Consider the following 25,768-nt stretch of genomic DNA (forward strand, 5'->3'; position numbering starts at 1 on the left):
AGCATGGTACTAGAACCAAAACAGAGACATAGACCAATGGAACAGAACAGAGGCCCCAGAAGAAACACCACACATCTACAACCATCTGATCTTTGACAAACCTGGCAAAAACAAGCAATGGAGAAAGGACTCCATGTTTAATAAATGGTGTTGGGAAATCTGGCTAGCAATGTGCAGAAAGCAGAAACTGGACCCCTACCTGTCACCTTACACTAAAATTAACTACAGATGGATTAAAGATTTAAACATAAAACATAACACCATAAAAACACTAGAAGAAAACTAGGCAAAACCATCCAGGACATAGGCATAGGCAAGGACTTCATGACTAAAACACCAAAAGCAATGGCTATAAAAGCCAAGATAGACAAATGGGATCTAATTAAAATTCAGAGCTTCTGTACAGCAAAAGAAACCATCATTAGAGCAAATCGGCAACCAACACAATAGGAAAAAATTTTTGCAATCTACCTATCTAACAAAGGGCTAATAACCAGAATCTACAAAGAACTAAAATTTACAAGAAAAAAACAAACAACCCCATTCAAAAGTGGGTGAAGGATATGAACAGACACTTTTCAAAAGAAGACATATATGAGGCCAACAAACATATGAAAAAATGCTCATCATCACTGGTCATTAGAGAAATGCAAATCAAAACCACATTGAGATATCATCTCTTGCCAGTTAGAATGGCGATCATTAAAAATTCTGGAGACAACAGATGCTGGAGAGGAAGTGGAGAAATAGAAATACTCTTACACAGTTGGTGGGAGTGCAAATTAGTTCAACCATTGTGGAAGACAGTGTGGCGATGTCTCAAGGATCTAGAAATAGAAATTCCATTTGACCCAGCAATCCCATTACTGGGCATATACCCAAAGAACTATAAATCATTCTACTATAAATACACATGTACACATATGTTCATTGCAGCCCTGTGTACAATAGCAAAGACCTGGAACCAACCCAAATGCCTATCAATGATAGACTGAACAAAGAAAATGTGGTACATATACACCATGGAATACTATGCAGCTGTAAAAAATGATGGGTTCTTGTCCTTTGTAGGGACTTGGATGAATCTGGAAACCATCATTCTCAGTAAACTGACACAAGAAGAAAACCAAATGCCACATGTTCTCACTCATAGGTGGCTGTTGAACAATGAGAACATGTGGACTCAGGAAGAGGAGCATCATACAATGGGAGCAGTTGTGGGGGGTAGGGGAGAGACAGCAGGGGGTGGAGAGGGAGGGGAGGGTACAGAGGGATAACACGAAGAGAATTGCCAGGTACAGTATGCACCTAAAGTTAAATAAATAAATTTAAAAATAAAAAAAATAAATTACCCAGTCTCAAGTATGTCATTATTAGCAGTGTGAAGACAGACTAATACAGAGAATAAAAGTAAGTTTTTGTATGTGATCAAAGTTAAGTTGTTATCAGCTTCAAACAGACTAGCATAACTGTAAGATGTTTTATGTAAGCCTCATGGTAACAAAAACACAAAAGATACACAAAAGATGATGATAAAGGAATAGAAACATGCCCCTACAGAAAATCATCAAATCACAAAGAAAGAGAGAAAAGAGGAAAGGGACAAACGGTCTCCAAAACAACCAAACAACTAGAACACCATTAACAAAAATCTTTACCTATCAGTAATTACTTTAAATGTAAATAGACCAAATTTGCCAATCAAAACACATAGAGTGATTGAATGGATTAAAAAAAAAATAATACCCAACTATATGCTGCTGGAAAGAGACTCACTTCACATTTAAGGACACACACAAAATGAAAGTGAAGATACTCCAGGCAAATGGAAACCAAAAAGAGCAGGGGCAGCTAAACTTATATCAGACAAAACAGATGTTAAGTCAAACTATCATATGAAACAAAGAAGGTCATTAGATAATGATAAAAGGATCAATTAATCAAGAGGACATAACAAATGTAAATATATATGAATCCAAGTCAGAGCACCTAACTATATAAAGCAAATATTAACAGATCTGAAGGGAGAAATGAATAACAATACAATAATAGTAGGGAATTCAACATTTTACTTCGAACCATGGATAGATTATCAACATGGAATATCAGTAAAGGAACACTAAGCTGGAGCTACACTTTAGACCAAATAAACCTCACAGATATATACAGAAAATTCCAGCCAACAGCAGCAGAATACACACTCTTCTTGGGTGCAAAGAATATTTTACAAGATAAATCATACGTTAGGCCAGAAACTAAATCTTAACAAATTAAGTAAGACTCAAATCATGTTGAGTAATTTTTATAACCACAATGATACGAAAATAGAAATAAGTAACAGGAGAAAAACTAGAAAATTCTCAAAGATGTGGAAATTAAATCACGCACTCCTGAACAATCAATGGTTCAAGAAGAAATTGAAAGGGAAGTTTTGATTCTTGAGAAAAATATCTTGAGAATAATGAAAAAGTAAATAAAACATACCAAAATTTATGGTATGTAACCAAAGCAGTCCTGAGAAATTCATACCAATAAATGAAAATATTTAAAAAGAAAAAAACTCAAATAACCTGATATTACACCTTAAAAAACTAGTTAGTATAAGGAAGCCCAAATTTAAAGTAAGAATGGATATAAAGAAAGGAAATAAACAAAAGGTAGACATACAAATGGATATAAAAATCAGAGTAGAAATTGAGATTAAACATAGAATAGAAAAGAAATCAATGAAACAAAAAGTTGGTTTTTGAAAAGATGAAATTCACAAACTTTTAGCTAGATTAACTAAGAAAAAAGAAAGAAGACTCAAATACATAAAACCAGAAACGAAAGAGGAAATATTACAATCAAGGCCACATAAGTATGAAAAAAATTACTAAACAATTAGACACCAAAAAATTGGAGAACTTAGAAGAAATAGGTAAATTCCTAGACACAGACGACCTACCAAGACTGAATTATAAAGAAATAGAAATTGTAAACAAACCAATAGAAAGTAAAGAGATTGAATTTGGTTTGTTGTTGTTGTTGTTGTTTTGAGGCAGAGTTTCACTTTTGTTGCCCAGGCTGGAGTGCAATGGTGCAATCTTGGCTCACTGCAAACTCTGCACCTGGGTTCAAGTGATTCTCCTGCCTCAGGCTCCCGAGTAGCTGAGATTACAGGTGCCCACCACCAAGCATGGCTAATTTGTGTAGTTTAGTAGAGACGGGGTTTCACCATGTTGGCCAGGCTGGTATTAAACTCCTGACCTCAGGTGATCCACCTGCCTCGGCATCCCAAAGTGCTGGGATTACAGGCGTGAGTCACTGTGCCCAGCCTGAATCTGTAATTAAAAAAAAAAAAAAAAAAAAAAAAAAAGTCTCATTAAAGAAAACCTCAGAATCTGATGGCTTCATTGCTGAATTCTCCTAAACATTTAAAAAAGACTTAATACCAAGCCTTCTTCAATTCTTCCAAAAACTGAAAAGGAGAGGATACTTCCAAGCTCAGTTTATGAGGCCAACATTACCCAAATACAAAAGCCAGACAAGGACATTAACAAAAAGAAGTATTACAGTCTAAAATCTATAATACATATAGATGTAAAAATCCTCAACAAAACATCAGCAAACAAAAATCAACAGCATATTAAAAGAATCAATGTACCACAATCAAGCGGGATTTGTCACAGGAATGCAACATATGCAAATCTATAAAAATGATACATCACATGAACAGAATGATGTACAAAAACCATATGGTCATCTCAATACAGATACAAAAAACATTTGACAAAATTCAACATCCTTTCATGATAAAAACTATCAACAAATTACACACAGAAGGAACATACCTCAACACAAAAAAGGCCATATATGACACGAAAGCTAACATCACACTAAACTGGGAAAAGTTGAAAGCTTTTCCTCTAAGATTAGGAATAAGCCAAGGATGCCCACTCTTGCCATTTCTGTTCCATACAGTAGTGTAAGTTATAGCCAGAGCATTAGGCAAAAGAAAGAAATAAAAGGCATCTAAAATGAGAAGGAAAAGTTACATTGTCTCTATTTGCAGAGAACATGATCTTATTTATAGAAAACCCTAACAACTCCACCAAAAACTGTTAAAACTAATTGATTCAGTAAAGCTTCAGGATGCAAAATTAGCACACAGAAATTAGTAGCATCTCCATACACTAACAAAAAACTGTCTGACATACAGGAGGCCAACAAACATATGAAAAAATGCTCATCATCACTGGTCATCAGAGAAATGCAAATCAAAACCACATTGAGATACCATCTCACACCAATTAGAATGGCGATCATTAAAAAATCGGGAAACAACAGATGCTGGAGAGGATGTGGAGAAATAGGAACACTTTTACACTGTTGGTGGGAATGTAAATTAATTCAACCATTGTGGAAGACAGTGTGGCGATTCCTCAAGGACCTAAAAATAGAAATCCCATTTGACCCAGCAATCCCATTACTGGGTATATATCCAAAGGATTATAAATCATTCTACCACAAGGACACGTGCACACAAATGTTCATTGCAGCACTGTTTACAATAGCAAAGACCTGGAACCAACCCAAATGCCCAACGATGATAGACTGGATAGCGAAAATGTGGTACATATACACCATGGAATATTACACAGCCATCAAAAACGATGAGTTCACGTCCTTTGTAGGGACATGGATGAACCTGGAAACCATCATTCTCAGCAAACTGACACAAGAGCAGAAAATCAAACACCGTATATTCTCACTCATAGGTGGGTGTTGAACAATGAGAACACATGGACACAGGGAGGGGAGCACTACACACTGGGGTCCGTTGGGGGGAAATGGGGGAGGGGCGGGGGGTGGGGGGGTGGGAAGAGATAGCATGGGGAGAAATGACAGATACAGGTGAGGGGACGGAAGGCAGCAAACCACACTGCCAAGTGTGTACCTATGCAACAATCTTGCATGTTCATCACATGTACCCCAAAACCTAAAATGCAATTAAAAAAAAAATTGTCTGAAGAAGAAATCAGTAAAACAGTCCCATTTACAATAGCTACCAAAAAAAAAGAAAAGAAAAGAAAACCAGAAAACCCCAACAACTTAAGAACAAATTTAATCAAAGAGGTGAAAGAACTATACACTGAAAACTATAAAACACTGATGAAAGACACAAGTAAATGGAAAAAATTCCTTATTCATGAAATGGAAGAATTAATATTGGTAAAATGTACACCACATCCAAAGTGATCTACAGATTCAATGAGTCTATCACTGAATTCTAATGACATTTTCTATCAAAGTCCTAGGACATTTTTCACAGAAATAGAGAAAAGAATCCTAAAATTCATATAGAATAAGCAAAGACCTTAAATAGGCATGGAAAGTTTAAGGAAATGAACAATGAGACAGGTAAACATTACCTGATCTCAAGAATACTACAAAGCTAAAGTAATCGAAACAGCATGGTACCAGTATAAAAACAGTATACACCAATGGAACCGAGAACCTAGAAATAAATCCAAACATATACAGTCAGTTGATCTTCAACAAAGGTGCCAATAACACACAATGGAGAAAGAATAGTCTCCTCCTAAATAATAGTGTTAAGAAAACTGGATATTCACATACAGAAGAATAAAATTGGACTCATCTCACGCCAGATACAAAAATCAAATCAAAGTGGATTAAAAATTTAAATGTAAGTCCTGCAACTGTAAAACTACTAGAAAAAAATGTAGGGAAAAAATTATTGACATTGGTCTTGGCAGTGATGATTTTTGGGGTTATGATCCCAAAGTTCAAGCAACAAAAGCAAAATACATAAATGGGACTACATCAAACTAAAACGCATAGCAAAAGAAACAGTCAACAGAGTGATCATATAACTATCTTTTTTTTTTTCTTTTGAGATGGAGTCTCACTCTGTCACCCAGATTGGAGAGCATTGGCACAATCTCAGCTCACTGCAACCTCTGCTTCCTCGGTTCAAGTGATTCTCCTGCCTCAGCCTCCCGAGTAACTAGGATTACAGGTGCAAGCCCACACGCCCAGCTAATTTTTGTATTTTTAGTAGAGACAGGGTTTCACCATGTTGGTCAGGCTGGTCTCCAACTCCTGACCTTGTGATCTGCCTGCCTCGGCCTCCCAAAGTACTGGGATTATTATAGGTGTGAGCCACCACACCCAGCCACAACTATCCAATTAAAGAAGATATTTGCAAACTATACACCTGATAATGGGCTAATATCCAAAATATATCAGGAACACAAACAACTCAACAGCAAGAAAACAACCTGATTAAAAAATGGGCAAATGACCAGAACAGACATTTTTCAAAGGAAGACATACAAATGGCCAAAAGGTGTACAAAGAAATTTTAACATCACTAATCATCAGACAACACAAATTAAAATCACAGTGAGGTACCACCTCACACCTATTAGAATGGCTACTATGAAAAAGGCAATATATAACAAGGGTTGGCAAGGGTGTGGAGAACAGAGAACCCCTAGTATAGTGTTAATGAGAATGTAAATTGTAAGACCATCATGGAAAACAGTATGGAAGTTCTTCAAAAAATTAAAAACAGAACTACTGTATGCACCCCTTATTAGTGTTTTTGAGAGATTAAACATGAAAATTTATGTAAAGCACCTGGCATAGAGCATTCAATTATGTGTAAGTGTTCTTGTCTACCCTCTATCTTCTCTTTGATAATTTCAATACAAAGCATGCTTTCACAAAAGATAAGTCTTCCAAAGCCCAAATTTCCAAAGCCCTTTTACCCTCTGCTAATAATAAGTACCTCTCCTTTCCCAGCCCTGTGACCTTCCTGTCTATTCCCACGTCTATTCCAACGATAATATTGTTGCCTTCTCTTTCCTCTTTCACTGTAACCCAATTATGAAGATCAAAGTGGAGATTTCAAAGAATAAGAAGAATCCTGCTTGCTAATCTTTTATCACAGGATAATAGAGTAACCCAAGGGTGTCAATACCTACACGCTAATAGACTTATGGGAAAAATTTTTACATATATGCATGATATAATACATTTGTATAGATACAAACATACACATACAGATCTATATTTCACAAATACTATGTATACTCTAGCAGTTTTATTTCAAAAGAGAATTTACTACATTATTTCCACTCTCACTGCCTCTCCTACCACTTATTCCTCATATCCTTGTATTTTGACTCTGGTTACCATGAAATGGCCATTTATTGGACTTCATCCTCCTCAACATTTTCCTTCACCTCTCTAATAGTGATAGCCCCCAGCTGTGAAATGTTTCTAGTTTCTGGTTTACATAATATCAGCCTATGCCCTGGGGCATATTTCTAATACTCTTATATATCATTCCCCAGAATTCTCTTTTTCTATTTCCTAATTACTAATTTTCTTCTTGGTTTACCTCTTTTCTTCCCCAATTCCTGATTCTATATCTGAAATGTATGGCTTCAGTTAATGCTTCTATTCTACTAAGCCCTGCATCTCTTTTGGTCTGCTTCTATCCTATTTATAGCCCAACATGTTTATCTGCTCGGATGGCCCTTTGTACCAGGGTATCTCACTGGCACTACAAAGATAATATTTCTTCATAACTGAACTCATCTTTCTGTACAAGCCTAACGTTCTGTCTGTGTCTGATTTCCCTTAATAGTTTCAACATCCTCACTGGGGTTATCTTGGAATGCTCTTTCTCCTGCATACCAGTGTGAAACCTATGTCATAATCTATAAACATCTATTTACCTCTCATGTCATTTTCATTGCCACTGTCGTTACCATATTCTGGGTCTCTATTACCTCTTTCATACACTAATGTGAACAGCATCTTAACTGATCTCCCTATTTACAGTATGTTCTCTCCATTCCAACCTATTCATGGTTACCAAATTAATCTTCTTAGAGCAAAGCTCTGCATGACTCTCACGCAAAAACACATTCATTGGATTCCTGCTATATGTAGCATAAAGTCCAAATTCCTTAGCCTACCATTCAAGGCCTACTGTACTTGAATCCAACCTACCTTTCCAAACATATTTTCCATTAATCATCTCCAAGTACCCTGAACTTAAGCCAAAGTCAACTGTGAGGTTTTCTGTTATTCTCTATTAAAGGAAACTGGTCTCAGTCCTGTTAGAGGTAGGAAGCTGAAACTGGGCTTGCAGCCCTGTATGTAACCTCGTTCTACAAAATACTGTTCCATCTATGAAACAGCTCCTACGAAAATGTTGCTTACTTGCTTGAGGATAGTCACAAGAAAGCTTGCAACCCATCTTTGCTTACTAGCTTGGGGATAGTCACAAGAAAGCCTTTCCACGCATGATTCATGGGTGGAAAAGGAATCACACATAAGGAATGAGACTACCCAAGCCTGCTCCATCCTCAAAAAGTCAAGAATAACAACTGGTTCAGACTCAGTGAAGCCAACAGGAGTTTGTCGGAAGCAAGTATCAATCTCTGTAACAGTATGCCTTCACAATCCAAGACCTGCAGGAAAACAACTGGCACTAAAAAAAATTTTGCAGCAAAATGGAAACAAAAATTTAAATGAACCTCACTTTTTTAAAAGAGTCAGAAGACACTACTAATGGCAGGGCTGACACATCGGAATCATAGATAAGACAATAATCTGAAAGAAATTCTAAAATAAGTATATTAAACATAAAAAAAAAACCACACAAAAGGAACAGCTTCCGTAAGGCAGGGAAAGGACAATATAAAAAGAATAGGCATTTTCTTTTTTTAAAAGAATCAAACAGAAATTTGGAAAAAAGTTTCAAGAGACAGGTTAAGCATTAGATTATCCACAGAAGGATGGAAAATAGTGAACTGCAAGACATATGTGAGGAAAACACAATGTATAGTAGAACCAAAAAGAAAGGAAAATGTGAAAGAACCACTAAAGGAAATGTTTCAGTAAGAAGCAAATTCAACTCCAATGGGAACAGCAGGATGCAAGGAGCAAACATAAGCCAAAAACAACAATAACAATAAAACAAACTAGCAACAAAAATAGCAAAGAAAATAGAAGGGGAAGCCTGAGTTTAAGCATTCTAAGGTCTTTGTTTTGTTCGGAAGGAGTAAAGATATTAAGTTTAGAATTGTTTGATGTTTGCAAATAATATTTGTTAATTTGGGGTGGCACAATTATTACATGTCTTTATTGTATTACTCTTTGTACTTCTCTATGTTTGAAATATTTAACAACTGTTTTAAATTATGCCACTTCTGGATTGTCCAGATAGAATTACTTCTTTCCTCCTGTGAATTCACAAAGCACTTTATCTCTACCACTCTTCTACATACTATAGCTACATATTATAAATGTTGTACATTCCCCACTAGATAAATTTCCTCATAGCAACATGAACATTTATTTGCCATCATTTAAAAAAATCATCCTAACTTCTAATTAGAGAATACAGAACTTTAAAATCTAAATTAGGTTCTGGTTAGTTAAGACATAGATCTAAAGTGTGGCCATGATAATAGCTGGCAAACAAAAATATGAAAACAATGATTACCACAAATTATGAAGCTTTGGAAAAAGATGACAAGAGATTGAATGAAGGGTAAGCTATACATCAGGGGTGTCCGCTCTTTTGGCTTCCCTGGGCCACATTAGAAGAATAATTGTCTCAGCCACACATAAAGTACATTAACGCAAATGATAGCTGATAAGCTAAAAGCAAAATAAAACAAAAAGTCATACTGTTTTAACAAAGTTTACGAATTTGTGTTGGGCTGCATTCAAAGCTGTCCTAGGTTGCATGTGGCCTGTAGGCCATGAGTTGAACAAGCTTAAATATACATCAATCACTGGGGTGGACAGGAAGTTTTCCTGGAAATTAGAAGATGCCTATAATAATAAAAGGGCGATAGGGTATGTAGTGGAAAATTACTTTATTTAAAATATAAATACTTGTATTTTCTTAATGAGTATATTTGAAAATTGCTTTGAGATTCAAATTTATCCTGTCTCATAAACTGAACTTTCAATGTGTTAACCAATTTTATATTCAAAGATATATATTACAATAGAATACAACTATCGGTGCAAGAAAAAAACAAAAAAAATCAAACAGGACTAGATACACTCCAAGCTAGGTATTTTTTAAGGTATTTATTTTTCCATTCAAAGCAACTTCTCAAAAGCTCTCTTTCATACACTAGAATCTGAACCATGTCAACAGCTTAGATAAATCTCTAAAGCAAACAACAAGCAAAGACAAAGTCAACTGGATAAAATAACTGATGTTTTCTCTTAATTATGAAAAATCATATTTTCTAGCCAGTAAAAATTGGTTCATAAAATATCTCAGCCAAAGGACCAGTGACTATAGCAGCAAAATCTGAAAAAGTTCCAAGAGTTCTGGTTTAATATATAATAATTTCAAGTTTTTAAGAAACATTTTTTCATACTTAGGCCCACAGAAAACTTGTGTTCTCTTCCAGCAGTAAAACCGCAACATCACTTTGGAAAAAACATCACTTTAGAAAAAAAAAAAAAAATCTATGCCCATTATCAGAAGTAATGTGCTAATGTAATCAAATGGTACACAAAATGAAGCTTTTCTGAAATAGAATGCTTTAACAGATTAGCCAGTTAGTTGGTTAAATATCATTTGGACCAAAAACTTCATGTGTAAAGAAAATATTTTCCTCTTATTTAAAAAACTGTAGCATTATTTTCAGTATTCTATTTTGCTTCCAGACTACATTTTTTGGCAATGCCCTGTAACTATGCACATGCTGGTATAATATTTTAAATAAAAACACATCCTAATGAGTTACATATGACTTTTTTTCTAAAATCATAAGTTTTAAATGTTTAATTTTACAGAACCTGCTTCAATACGTTATAAAAATGTTTATAGTTAAAAATGTAGACTTCTTATTTCATCACTTTAAAAAGTTAAAAAAAGAAAAAAGCCCAACTGTTTTCTTGAATTCTACTTTTGAGAGAAAAATTATTTCCACCTGTTATCCCAAAGTTCAAAACAGGCCACACAATTTTCTTACATCAAGAACATGCTTTGGAATGAACCTGCTACAATTAGTCAATAGGAAGTAAAGAAAAAGAAAAAAATCCAAAGTTTACTCTTGATATATATTTGGCCTCATCTGTAAAAATTAATCTTTTATGAAACTAAAAATAATTTTTAAAACCATTATAAAATAAATAACAAGAGGATAAAAGCCCATCCTTCTTTAAATATATACTTAAAATTAATCCATGTGATTATTAAAAATAAATTTTAAATGCTTTGTAAAATAAGTGAGAAGAATCATGGGTAAGGGGAATACAGTAAAGGAAATAACAAAGAATCCCAAAACTGGAAGGAAAAATTTGAAATCACCTTATCTTGCTGTTTCTTTAACAGATAAAATGGCTGACACCTAGATATGCTAAAAATTAGTTTTATTGAAAAGAATCCAACTATTCAATTAACATATCTTGAATACTTACTATGTACCAACTACTATGTTAGGTGCTAGGTGAGAAGACAAACAGTCCCTGTTCTCTAGATCAAAGTCTAGTAGGAAAAAAAAAAAAAAAAAAAAAAAAACATGAAAACAAACCATTTTTAATGATAAGAGAATTGGTCACCTGGAGAAGTCAGGAGAGTACAGAAAACATGAGTAAGTTGATACATGAAAGGGAAATAATTTGCCAGGTAGATAAAGAAGCAAAGAGGGTATTCTAGAAATGAAAAAAGTCTACAGTAACTTGAGGCCTGAGAGAACATGATGTATTCTTAGTGTCAAATCTTGACGGTCCTGTATGTCTTGAGTATCTTTTTTGTTTATCTAGAGACAGGGTCTCACTCTGTCACTCAGACTGGTGTGCAGTGCCACGATCATAACCTTGAAATCCTGGGCTCCAGTGATTGTCCCATCTTAGTCTCCTGAATAGCTGGGACTACAGGTATGTACCACCACTATTTATCCCGCCTTGGCCTTGGTAAGCGCTGAGATTACAGTTCTGAGTCACCATGCCCAGCCCCTTCAATATCTTTTAAAACAGATAATGGGGTCTCATGAAAAATGTTAGTAGGTGAATAATGTAATTGGGTTTGAATTTTAGAAATTTACCTTTGTAGAAAAGACAGATTGCAGAAAGGTAAAATAAGAAAAGGACCACAAGTGACCCACACAATTTTGTAATTAGCAAGTTAACTATGAATCAGTAAAATCAGATTCTAAGTAAAAGCCAAATCCCACTAGGTTTGGTAGGTGAATCAGAAATAAGGAAGTAGAGAGAGTAAGCATAAGACTTCTTCCATTGTCTTTTCAGTGAATATGGAAGAAAGAGCAGTAGTCAGAGGAAGATTTAGGGTTGATAAAGCAACCATGTGATTTCAAGATGGAAATTTGAAAATGTTCATGTGGTAAAGGAAACATTTCAACAGAGAGAAGATGATCTGAATCTAAAAGAGGAAGGGAGATGGTGTAATATCGCTGAGTTGAATCAAAAGTAGGCTGTGGAACACAGGTGGTGGGACTGGCCTCAAATGCAGGACAGGTCTTTCTGCCAATAAGAATGGACAGAAGGAGGTAGCAATGAGTACATATATGGACAAGTTTATAGTTAAGAGTGTGGCTTTGGACAGAATGCATTCATACATACACAATAGGAAGCTATAGGTTTGGAAATATTCCTAAACCCTGAAGTATACCTTGAACAAGAAAGTATACTACTAAGACTTGAGTGAAAAGCACTTGAGCCTACGTGATGATGGTAAGTGGTTCTTAGGAGCTTTGAAACTCTGATTCAGGTCTTCACATTAGCTGCTTAATTGCACTGACTGAATTTTTCATTAGCTGATCAAATATTTTATTAGCTCTGGGAAACTGCTATAATCATATTTACAGTAAGAATTTTCTAAACATTTATTTCCTCGGAGCAAAGATTTAAACTTTTTAAGAGCTATGTTTGCATGAAAACTCTCGAGTCCTCTCCTCATTATTTATCTGTAAATAGTTCTGACAATAAAATGGAATAAAAATTAAAATCAGATAATTTCTCCTAGAAAATTATGAGTTCTAGAAAGTGAAATTAAAGTGCCTAGCTTGCCAAAACCTTGACAATTTGAAGTTTTATAAGTTTATGAAATTTTATCTTTCTTAAGGAATCAGAAGAAAATAAGTTTTTATGCTGGTACAAACCAATATATCCTGTAAACATAAAAAATAGTCACATGTTGGCTAAGTTAGTCAAACATTTGAATGCTATCTAGACAAGAAACTACAGCTCTCACATTTAATATTTTAAAAATAACATGCCCAAATCAACATTTCTCATTTAAACCATATTGACATATTATTCCCTACTAAATATTTTTTCCATATATATTCTATTTTCTTGGACTATATGTCAAATTCACAGGACAATTTTCAATTAAAGTCTGATAACATAAATCCATTATAAATATTACAATACATTAATAAGATCAATGCCTTGAGTATTCCTATCTCTAAACATCTTATGTCAATGTGTTACAAGTTAATATACATGAAATTCAAATATTTAATAAGCTCTAATACATTCATACATTGGTAGGGAAGTCATGCAAGAGGATGGCAAAGTATGTTTATGGAATAATTCTGTATTTCTAAATAGAATTACATAATACAATAATCAAGACAATAAAGTGTCAATTATTAAAGTACAGCAATAAATATGTAATAAGGATGTTCTGACACTGCCAGAGGACAACATGTTTAATGAAACATAAAAGGAATATAAGGATATATTTTTTCCATAAAGTATATCATACCTTTAATTTTTTTTTTTTCTTTTCAGATGGAGTTTTGATCTGTTGCCCAGGCTGGAGTGCAATGGCATGATCTTGGCTCACTGCAACCTCTACCTCCCAGGTTCAAGCAATTCTCTTGCCTCAGCATCCAGAGTAGCTGAGATTATAGGCACAAACCATCATGCCTGGCTAATTTTTGTATTTTTTGTAGAGAAAGGGTTTCACCGTGTTGGCCAGGCTGGTCTCGAACTCCTGACCTCAAGTGATCTGCCTGCCACGGCCTCCCAAAGTGCTGGGATTATAGGTGTGAGCCACCAGACCCAACCTAATTTGTATATAAGGAGTTTTTTAACTAACAAAAACAACAACATGTTACAATCAAAAGCTAATTTCATACAAATATGCCTACAGCCCATCTTATTCCTATTGTGTTTTCTATCTCCAAAATAGCAACACTTTCAGATGGCTGACAGAGTATCTTTGGGTCTTGTGCCTGGAACCTGGAAATTGATATATGTATAAGGAAAACAAGATTCAGAATGATCTCTAAGACACAGAAAACTCAGTACAGCTTTTAAATCAATTTGTGCTTTAATAGACTAGGTATAAAAGTATATGAATGTAATTGGCAGTGTTTAAACTGCTATTTGATTGCAAATGATTGAAAGAAATTTACTGATGTGGGTTTTCCTCTAGCTTGCTCCCTCTTTTCTTCCTTTGCTCAAGGGCAATCATTATAGATTGCAGTGATCCAAAAACTACATATGTTCTGCTGTACCCATAATTTGCTGATAAAATATGAGAAATAGAGAATAGATTCACAAACCTCCCAGTTTAATTTATTTCTACATAATAGCTCTTGATGACTCATATTTCAGCAATAAAAGAAAATAAACCATTGCTAAGATGTCATATCAATATATTAAATAATTAGATTAACTTTATGAAATACTTTCCCATTTATTTTCTTATTTGATCTTCGTAAGAATCTAGTGAAGGAGGGAAGAGTGGAGTAAAGGAGAGTTTTCTCAATTTACAAAGAACAAGTCAAGGCTCAGAAAAATAAGTGATTTGCCTGAGAAACTCTCACCTCTGCCTACCAGGAGAAGGTAACAGAGTATATAGATGTATGAATAAAACTGTTTGTAAAGGAATTACAGAATGGCAGTCAGGGAACCACAAATGGATTACAAAAGTAAATTATGGGAAGGGAAAAACAGGGAGGTTCTAATCACTGGGCATAAAGTTTCAGTTAAGCAAGATGAGTAAGTTCTAGAGATCTGCTGTACGTTATTCTTACAGTCAACAATTCTGCATTGCACACTTAAAAAGTTGTTACGAGGGCAGACAGATCATGTTCGTACCATAATAAATATTTTTTTTTAGTAAATGAGAGGCCAAGGAATCAGAAAATGGTGAAGAAGGCTCTGAACTCCCATCCCACCACAGAAACATTGAAAAACAAGCAAAAACTAACTGCCAGAGTTCTGGAAAATAGCTAAAGGTTTACAGCAACCAAACAAATACTGAATTAAGAAAAAGGCAGCTTAAAAATGGTAGGGCCAGGTGCAGTGGTGCATGCCTGTAGTCCCACCTACTCTGGAGGCTGAGGTGGGGAAACCACTTGAATCCAGTTTAAGTCCAGCCTGGACAACACAGCAAGATCTTGTCTCAAAAATAAATAAATAAATAAATAAAGCACACACATACACAAAAAGATGAGAACGCTTTGTGGCATTCTTACTTGTCCTTGCTCCATGCCCTCCCCAGCTCGGCAGTCCACATTCCTAGTGTGGGGGCCATGGTCCCTGGCTCTAGAGGGATCTACTATTACTAAATTACTCTGTTTATTCCAACATCTGGGAGGAAAAGCTGGGAAGAAAATAAACATTTTTCTCAAGTGCACATGGAATGCTCTCAAAGACAGAGCAAATGTTAGAACACAAAACAAGTCTCAATAAATTTTTAAAGACTGGCATCATACAAGACATCTTTTCTGATCACAGTGGAATGAATCTAGAAATCAATAAAGAAGAAAACTAGAAAATTTACAAATATCTAGAAATTAAATAATGCACTCAAGCAATGGGTCATAAAAGATATCACAAGGGAAAGTAGAAAATACTTAAGAGATGAATGAAAAAAAAAACACAACATAACGAAACTTATGGGATGTTGCAAAGGTAATTGTTAGAGCAAAAATTATTGCAGTTAATGCCTACATTAAAAAAGTAGAAAAGGCCCAGCACAGTAGATTGCACCTGTAATCCCAGCACTTTGGGAAGCCAAGGCAGGAGAATCACGTGAGGCCAGAAGTTCAAGACCAGTCTGGGCAACATAATAAGACCTTGTCTCTACAAAAAAAAAAAAAAAAAATTAATTAGCCAGGTGTGGTAGCACACACCTATAGTCTCAGCTACCCAGGAGGCTGAGGTGGAAGGATCACCTGAGCCTGGGAGGTAGAGGCTGCAGTCAGCTATAATTGTACCACTGCACTCCAGGCAGGGTCACAGAGTGAGACCCAGTCTCAAGAAAGAAAGGAACAAGAAGGGGGAAGACAGAGGATGATGGAGAAGGATGGAGGAGGAGGAAGGATGAGGAGGAAAGAAGGAGGATGGAGAAGGATGGAGGAGGAAGGAGGAGAAGGAAAGGGGAGGAGGGAAGGATGAAGGAAGAGGAGGAAGGAGGAGGGAAGAAGGAAGAAGGTTTCAAAGTGAAAAGAGATGGCACACTTTACCTATAGTAACCTGAGGAAGGCTGACTTACAAAAGGGCTATTTACAGAAGTGAAGGTACAAAGAAATAAAAGGGATAGTTCAGTAATCCAGGGTAACAGCAGCAGCATTACCACCTTATGGCAAAAGAAACAAGTGCAGTTCTGGGAACTCAAAACAAAAACAAAAACAAAAACAAAAACAAAAACAAAAAACACATTTAGAGAGGACCGTCTTGAAAAGAACAGTGGCTTTCTACAGAGAGACACAAACAGCGTATGTGTCTGTTTTCGCAACCTGGTGTGAAAATAAATAGCCTTGTCTCATTTCCCTTCCTCATTGACTTCCTGCTGAGGTTGCCCCTTGTCCACCTCTAACTCAACCTGGAAATTAAAAGGCAAGGAGTCTTTAATACAGCATATAAAATTGAGAATTTCAGGGTATACAGCAGGGTAAAGAACTGAAGACTGAATCTGGGGTTGCTAACAAAAGATATCTATCACGAAAAGTATTGCCAAGTCCTATGTCCCATTCTCACATCTCCAATCAAGAATCACAATTATTAACTCAGTTATAGCAGAACAAAGAGAATAATTCTGTTTACCTCAGATCTGCAGAATGGTCTTTTCATAATCTACATGGAAATAGATTTCTCACACAATGCAATTTGTAATGTAAAATTAATTCTTAAGATTTCCAAAACAATCTAAGTCACAGTAAATCCTTCTTTTATCTACAGATCACTTCCATACAAAAGGACTACAGAAACTTAACAGTCTCTGATAACGAATGGCACCTGGCTGACCCTTTGTCATCTTCTTCAGGGTAAGAATCAGTTAACTGTCTACTTACTTTTTTTTTTTTTTTTGAGACAGAGTTTCGCTCTTGTTACCCAGGCTGGAGTGTGCAATGGCCCGATCTGGGCTCACTGCAACCTCCGCCTCCTGGGTTCAGGCAATTCTACTGCCTCAGCCTCCTGAGTAGCTGGGATTACAGGCATGCGCCACCATGTCCAGCTAATTTTTTGTATTTTTAGTAGAGATGGGGTTTCACCATGTTGACCGGGATGGTCTCGATCTCTTGACCTCGTGATCCACCCGCCTCGGCCTCTCAAAGTGCTGGGATTACAGGCTTGAGCCACCGCCCCCAGCCAACTGTCTACTTTCTTAACACTACAAAACAGGAAATATTTTACCTCCTTCAGTAGTTAATACATTCCAATTTGTTCACATGCCTAGTCCAAATTACCAGATGTACTAAATCATTAGTTAATTACAGAAATACCAGGAACAACTATAAAGTAAGCATATTAATACCCTGGCATAGTTTCTGCAACAACACTGCAATTCTAGTTAGAAACCTATAATGTGCTCATTCTATACACATAACTTATATGAATAACATTTTAGAATTCTATGATACTGCAGCTACTTTTAGTCCATGACTAATCTTGCTTTGGTCATAATTAATCCTGGAAAATTCACTGTTTGAGAAGGGTTAACTCCATATGGAGTTAACCTTGTTTTAAAACATGCAACAGTCTCCCTTCCTCTACGTATCTTGCATAAATTTGAAAATGTAAAATGCTACATTCGAAAGATGTATATATTTTAAATTAGGCATGGATGCCCTAGAAACTAGCAACATGGAGGGCAAAATGTAATGCATTTATTTGTTTTGGAAAATTTTATGTCTCTGGTGGAAATGTTTAGGAATTTAAAAATATAAATGAGAAACAAATCCTTCCACCTCTCCCCACTCCCTCACTGCCCACTGCCTGGACATATCATTGATTCTAATGAGATGATATGAAAAACAAAAACAAACAGTTGAAAGATTAGCCAGAAGATGACATCCTAATTCTGCTGTTTATAAGCCATATGGCCTGGGACAAATGGCTTTGCTTCAATGTCCCCACCTGTAAAATGAATACAACAATAATTAAACTTGCCTTGCTTATCTCCTAGATTTGTAGTTAAGAATCAATGAAATGATGCTGTGAAATTGTGAAGTGCTCTGAAATTTTATGAGTGTTCCTATTAGCAAAGGCACATTTACTCGGCTAATTTATAATTACTGTTTCCAGTAACAATTTAGAAAGTGACTCAGATCTATAGAAGTTAAACCTGAAAGGTGAATAATTTATTCTGTATGCATCAGAGGAACCACAGTTGTTGATTTAAAAATACACATGGTTCTCCAGGAGGCAGAGGTTGCAGTGAGACAAGATCAAGCCATTGCACTCCAGCCTGAACAACAAGAGCGAGACTCCGTTAAAAAAAAAAAAAAAAAAGTTTCAAAAAAAAAAAAAAGTGTGTGCACACACACAAAATACACATGGTTCTAATTCAGTTAATAAACTTGTGGAAAGTCAAATGACGAGATAACTAAGAGACTATCAGCAGATTAAAAATACATCTGTAAATAAAGCGAATTATGATTTAACTCTACTGACAAAAGCACTATGGCAGTGAAGTTAAAAAACCTGATTTTGCAATAGTAAATTAATAACCCCAAAATTTCAGTAGCTTTACCAAACAGAGGCTTATGTCTTGCTTACTTTAACATATGTTAAAGAAGTAAGTTTTAAATTTAATTTCTAAACGAAATTGTAATGGTCATTTCTTACATTGCAAACTTGTAACTATTATTTTTTATTCATAAAAATGGGCTGATTTTTACAAATTTTCGATTTAATATAAATGTCACCACGAAAGAAGGACCCTAAATCTGAGGACTTTAAACATACAAAGTCAAAGAAAACCTTATTATTTTAATTACTGTCAAAGGTTGTCTTAGGCAGTGATGGTGGAAAAAACAAATGTCAGTACTGCAAGACTACTCTATGAATATAATCATTTAAAATAAGACTAAAAGAGTCCAAGTTTACAAAAAAAGAATTTTTTTTTTTTTTTAAGCAAGAAGTAACAATAATGGCCCCCTTTCCTATGACAGCAAATGGTGATAGGATTTTGGTACTATAAGTAAAGCTTACCCTCCCCAAGTTAGGGTTTTGCTTCTGGGCACTGCTTAAAGGGCAACATGGAAGAAGTCCAGAATTTTCCTGTGCTAATACTAGTGGGCAAGATGGAAGAAGTCTAGACAAGTTTTCCTGTGCTAATACTACTGGAATAAGAAAAGCAACAAATGGTTAAATGAAGATAGATGTGCTTTTTGGCTGAACTCTTTCAGACAGACAACTTAATGGTAATCATTTACATCAGAAAAACCTATTCCATTTATAAGTATGTTTCCCTAAAAGTATTTTCATCAGTTTAAAATTTTTTTAGTAGAGTGTGGAAAAGATATGAACCAACAATCCCTGACTTTGAATATAGAAGCAGCTCTCATTTATTCACTTTTTTTTTTTTTTTTTTTTTTTAGAAACAGGGTCTCACTCTTTTGCTCAGACTGGAGTATAGTGGCACAAGCTTAGCCCCAGCCCTGAATTCCTGGGCTCAAGTGATCCTCCCTCCTCTGCCTCCTGAGTAAGTAGGACTATAGGTGCATACCACCATATCTGGCTAAGTTTTGTTTTTTAAATTTTTGTAGAGATGGGGACTTGCAATGTTGCCCAAGCTGGTCTTGAATTCCTGTCCTCAAGCAATCCTCCTGCCTTGGTCTCTCAAAAGGCTGGAAGTACAAGTGCGCACCAGTGTGCCCAGCCATCAGAAACTATTTCTTAACAATGTAAATCTTTAAGGAGAACAAAGTTTTGTTTCATCATTCTAGGTACAAAAGTGTGACTTTACATTTTAAACTATGTTATTGAAACCATCCTAGTCAGTAGTATTGACCATACATTCATTAATACAATTTCCTGAATCACAGGAATTAAGAGATCAAGGGAAAAATGGACTAGCTGGAGAAATATTTCCAGATGATGAACAAAACAGTAATATATTTGAATGAATTTTTGATCTGTTAAATTCACCATTGTTTATTATTTAAATACCACATAATACCATAAAAACTAGAAATAACAAAACTTCTATATACTGTGAGAGTAAATGGAATATTAAATTACCAATACTTAACAAAGGCATTTCCTAAAAACTTTAAAAGAAATAATTCAAATATTAACACTAGGTGGAAGAAGGTTCTGTCATGCACTTAACTCTAGTTTCAAATATTTTAATAGAAACTATATATTACTAAAGTACAAATCTCACTCTAAACTTTTTTTTTAATTGAGCTTCTCAGGCTATTCTAATTTTGACCCTTAAGTTTCTGTAATGTTGAAGAGATTTGTGAGAGGGAATAAGGAAGAACTGAATTTAAAACCCATCCTTTTAGATAGCTCATCTTAAATCTATTTAGCCATAGAATTCATGTAAATAAGAAAGCTTTGGGACAGCCAAATGCCTACGCAGATAAAAAGGGGTCTCCAGAGAATCTCTGACCAGCCCCACAAGTGTTTACATCAGATGCTTTTGTGCAGATGAGGGACCCTGCCCAGGACCTTGTCTGAGCTGCCCACATGCCACTGGGGGAACAGGGTGGAGCCATGGGCAACAAGGAGGAGCCTAGCCTCTTCAGTTCCTGTGCAGTGGCCTGGGATTCAGTCTGTGAGGTGGGCGGCCTGTTAGCAGGACTCCATTTCACTATGCTGAGTTTTTTGTTTCTTTTTTTCCCCATGGCCTAATAAAATTCGGATCTACTCACCCTTCAATGTGCGTGCCTAAATTTCCCTGGTCGTATGACAAGAACCCTGTTTTAGCTGAACTAAGGAGCAAAATTTTGTAACAGCTTAATGGTCAACTTCCTTATCTACAGGGACTTTCAAATCCAATACTGCAACTTCAAATATATGTTTGAAAAGAGCAGCATCTGTGAGGGCCCAAATCTATGTATATGGAGTCTCTTGCTTTCTGATTTCTCCTTCTACCCTGCTTCATACTCTTATTCCTGGCATTTCTCCATCACTTGTCATTCTGTGAGCAGAAGCCACAATATAGTTTTGAATTTTTCACAATGTCCAAACACATTATGTGCCCGTAACACACTCACAGTATTTGTTAGATGAATTTAAAATACTAGAAATAAGAAGACACTGCCTCTTGATTACAAGGACTAAAGCAATACATCTGGAAGTAGTTTCTAGTTCCTTCAACTAATGGAAAATGAATAAGCATCAGTAAGAATCAGAATGCAACTTTTTATCAATGTCACATCTAAGTACATTCTTGCACTTTATATAAAGTATTTCAATATCAACTAAAATACTAAGAAAGAAAGAAACAGGGAAGGAGGGAGGGAGGGAAAGAAGGAAGGAGGGAAGAAGGAAAGGAAAGAAGGAAGGAAGAAGTAAAGAAAGAAGGAAGGAAGGAAGGAAAAGGGAGGGAGGGGAGGGGGAGAGGGAGAAAGAGAGGGAGAAGGAGGGAGGGAGAGGGAGAGGGGGGGAAGGGGAAAAGAGAAAGGAGGAATAGATAGGTAGACGAGGGAGGGAGGAAGAAAGAAAAAAGGGAGAGAGGTGGAGAAGGTAACAATTGCCTGAAATATGGACCCTATCTACATTAACACAAATGGTCCTCTTCAAGAGTTTTTTGACTACATATGTTGAAACTAATTGATAGCATCAACAAAAACTTAGGGAAAAGTTTTACTTTTAATCTCTAAGGTTCATTTAAAATTCTTCATTTAAAGCCTCTCTAAAAGTTAGGCTACTTGTGAAATGTTAAGAGGAAAATGAATAATAAACATAAATACAAAGGTACTAAGGTACAGAAAATCTACTTCACTAGAATTCTTTAGGGCAAGCACTTCTGTATTTGTTTATACTCTTTGTTTAGAAGGAAACCCTTGATAAACTAGGGAAGGTGGGGCATTCTTCCCCTCCCAAGAGCATTTAAATGTGAGAGAAATTGCCTCCACAGGCAAGGGAAGGTATTTGTTTATGTTCCAGAAAGAGAGAAAGGAAAAAGACAGATTGAAGGATGAAATGAGCAATGTGACATATGGTCTGTATTAATCCATTTTCATCCTGCTGATGAAGACATACCCTAAACCGGCCAATTTACAAAAGAACGAGGTTTGACTTACAGTTTCATGTGACTGGGGAGGCCTCAGAATCATGGCAGAAGGTGAAAGACATGTCTCACATGGTGGCAAGCAGGAGAAGAGACCTTGTACAGGAAAACTCCCTTTTTTAAAACCATCAGATCTTGTGAGACTTATTCACTATCAGGAGAACAGCATGGAAAAGACCTGCCCCCTTGATTAAACTCTCTCCCACTGGGTCCCTCCCACAACACACGGAAATTCAAGATGAGATTTGGGTGAGGACACAGCCAAACCATATCATGATCATAGTTACAGATGAGTGTAAAGGTGCAGACACCAGGATGAAATCAATTTTCAGACCCAGACAAAATAGGATCAGGAAGACACCAAGGAAAGGAGGCTCATGCTTACATGTCTGTTTCAAAAGACATCCTAAAATCCCTGTAAGAAACCCTTTTGCGTTCTTCATGCATCTCCTGACTTTGACAGGTTTATCACTAGATACTCTTTAGGACTGCAGTAACTCAGATAAGATATTCTTGGAAGAACACTTGCCCAGGTACAGCATCTCTACCAATAAACTGACAAAAACTTGGACTTTGAACTTCTGAAACCGATAAATTCTCTTTCTAAGCAGCTTATGTACACCTCTACCTTTTGGCTAATAAAAGCTTTCCTTTACCCTTCCTTCACTGAATGTACTTGTAGCTTGCCCTTTCATGCATTCCACAATAATCCTATTTCTTATTCCCAAGAAAACTCAACATATTTTGAGAGAATTTTCTCTAGTGTCTTTTTTTTTGGTTGATATAGGTAATATGATTCTTCCTTGTAACCCTTAAATCTTCGAGACAATGTGAGTAGATTTCTGGGAAATCCATTTAAGTGAAAAAATTCTATATACAAGGTAACAAAGGATGGGACAGAGCCTCTCAAAGGAATACCATAGTACAGAACTAGAGCAGGAAGGTAAACAAGGAAAATAAACAATTATGGGTAGGACTTCAGACTGTCAACAGCTATGGGATTATCCAGATCCATGTTTTAGATGTGATTATGCTTTTTACTTAAATAACAAAGGAAGGGCATCTCATTTTCTTAACAACTAAAATTGTTATTAAATAAATGGGATAATTTGTCAATCATGTACTCCTTATTTTCTTTACATTGTTCCTTAAATTCTTACCTATAAGAATAGCTCTCACCTATTCCCTTGGTGTTAAGAGCACAAATAAAATCACTGGGACAAAATATCTTACCCACTACTTTGTTTGCTTCAAAATATTAGAAAACCAAGAAGTCTTTCTTAAAGATAAACTGAATTTTTAGTTCACTAATTAGGAAATAAATGCTACACTGAACTCAATGCCAAAATTATAAGGAAGAATGACAATACAACAATTTATCATTGAATTGATAGGCCTAATTGATCAAATTAGAGGAACAAAAAAAGGAGAGAAAGGGAAGGTAAAAAAATCTCAATAGACCTAAAAACAGTACAATACAAACAGATTGTAAGGGACCAGCCTTTCTATATTACACTTCAATATTTTACCAGTCAGTATACTAGGGCCTTCCATATATTATCTCATTTAGTACTAAAAGCAATCCTATTAGATAGGTGCAGCTATTATCTCTATCTCATAAAGGAGTAAACAAAGACACAGAATTGTTAGGTAGGTAACCTGCCTAGGATTATAAACCAAGCAAAACAGCCAAGATTTGAACTCAGGCAATGTAATTCCAAAAATTCTTCTCTCAACTCCTATACTGTACTGCATACTATTATTAGTTACAAAATGGTTTATATATCTTCAAAGTTTTGTTTTTAAGATTACTGTTTTATTTACCAAATCAAACTTTCTGAAAATATTTAAAATGTAACATAGTGTACACCAAATTATGGTGCAAAAACACTAATATTTAGCTATTCAGAAATAAGTGTGATCTCTAACACATAGCTTTAAAAATGATAAATCCTAGAGCATGGAATAAGAAATAGATAAACTACAACTGTATGGTCATCTATTATGTTCAACTGTTGGGAATTAATGTCAGTAGTGCAGAATAAAATTCTTAACTGGTATTCAAAATGAGTTGTACAAATATATTTAACCCCTTAAAAATAGTTTTCTAGGAACACTTAAAGAACAAAGAAAAGAAAAAAACAGAGCTGAAATACCTGCACATTCCACCTAAGATAGTTCCTTGAACTATATTAATCATTATTCAACCATGTCCTTAAAAGGGGGGGAACCTCCAAATTTTCTAAAAATGGTAACTTCTTTTTAAAAAATGAAATGAAATGCTATATTCAATGGAATTACAGTTCTGGAATGTAAGTGTTTATTATTTCATGATGAACCAACAATGAACACTATGGCATAATTTAAGCTGCTCTAGTTTTATAAGGATAAAAGAAAAACTAAGTATTATTCTCTAAAAAATGTGATTTCATACTACAAATGAAACAAAAATGTAGAAAATATGAGTGAATAAACTAGTGTGTCAGTCTTATTTTAGATGTAACTTACATAAGAAAAAAGATAACAGAACTGTAATATAACCTCTTCGAGAGAAATCATTTCTGAAAAGTAATAAATTCCTGATGTCATTAGGTGGCAAAGCATTTGTACAAAAAAGAAACTGTCCACATGCTTTTGGTAAGAAAAGATAATTTTTTTCCCATCTGTAACTAGAACTAATATCATGCCAATCTGAAAATATCTGTCTTTTACAAAGTTATAGAGCAGGAAACAAATTAAAATGCATTTACATCCATAAAATGAAAAGGATTCTCTATCATTTTTCAATTCTATCAGAAAAGTAACATTAACACAATGTTAACTACTACTTAGAGGTTCAACTGCTGTAAGAAAAGATTTTAATAAAAGAAGCTTTGATTTTAAACACTAAAAGCAAGCTTATATAGGTGAAAATACATTGAATGACTGAACACGATTATTCCATACACAAATACAATGGGGTCTGGCCCTCGTTACCTAATCGAAATGGTAAAGTGCTCCACAAATTAAGAAAATAGAAGCAGAAGAGTAGAGCACCAACGGGGAATTGTCAATCTAATACAATAACATTTTATACCACTGTTTTTTTGATGACACACTTCTTAGATTACCAACAAGCATTAAAAAATAGAAAAATAACCACCCCAAACAAAGTTAGTCTTTGAGAAAATTTTTGCCCTCCTCAGACAGATCACCAGCTGCAAATTCAAGAACATGATGAAGTAAAAAGGAAAAAATTTTTAAAGTCTACCTTTCTAC

At 35.3% G+C, this 25,768-nt stretch overlaps 1 protein-coding gene across 2 annotated transcripts in view; it reads right to left on the reverse strand.

Annotated features, from left to right (window-relative positions):
* The window catches only part of MNAT1 (MNAT1 component of CDK activating kinase), a 222,431-nt gene that overhangs the window by 11,066 nt on the left and 185,597 nt on the right, over nt 1–25,768 (reverse strand). Inside the window, exon 8 of one of the 2 annotated variants that reach the window (XM_074393162.1) lies at nt 4,894–16,122. The exons of the other annotated variant lie outside the window; for it this stretch is intronic. Within the exon in view, the coding sequence (XP_074249263.1) occupies nt 16,086–16,122 (37 nt within the window). The 3' untranslated portion in view covers nt 4,894–16,085. Of the gene's footprint in view, nt 1–4,893; nt 16,123–25,768 lie in introns of those variants that run through there. 2 annotated transcript variants of the gene reach the window in all.

This window comes from Saimiri boliviensis, chromosome 2, assembly GCF_048565385.1.
Source record: "Saimiri boliviensis isolate mSaiBol1 chromosome 2, mSaiBol1.pri, whole genome shotgun sequence".
Lineage (NCBI taxonomy): Eukaryota > Metazoa > Chordata > Mammalia > Primates > Cebidae > Saimiri > Saimiri boliviensis.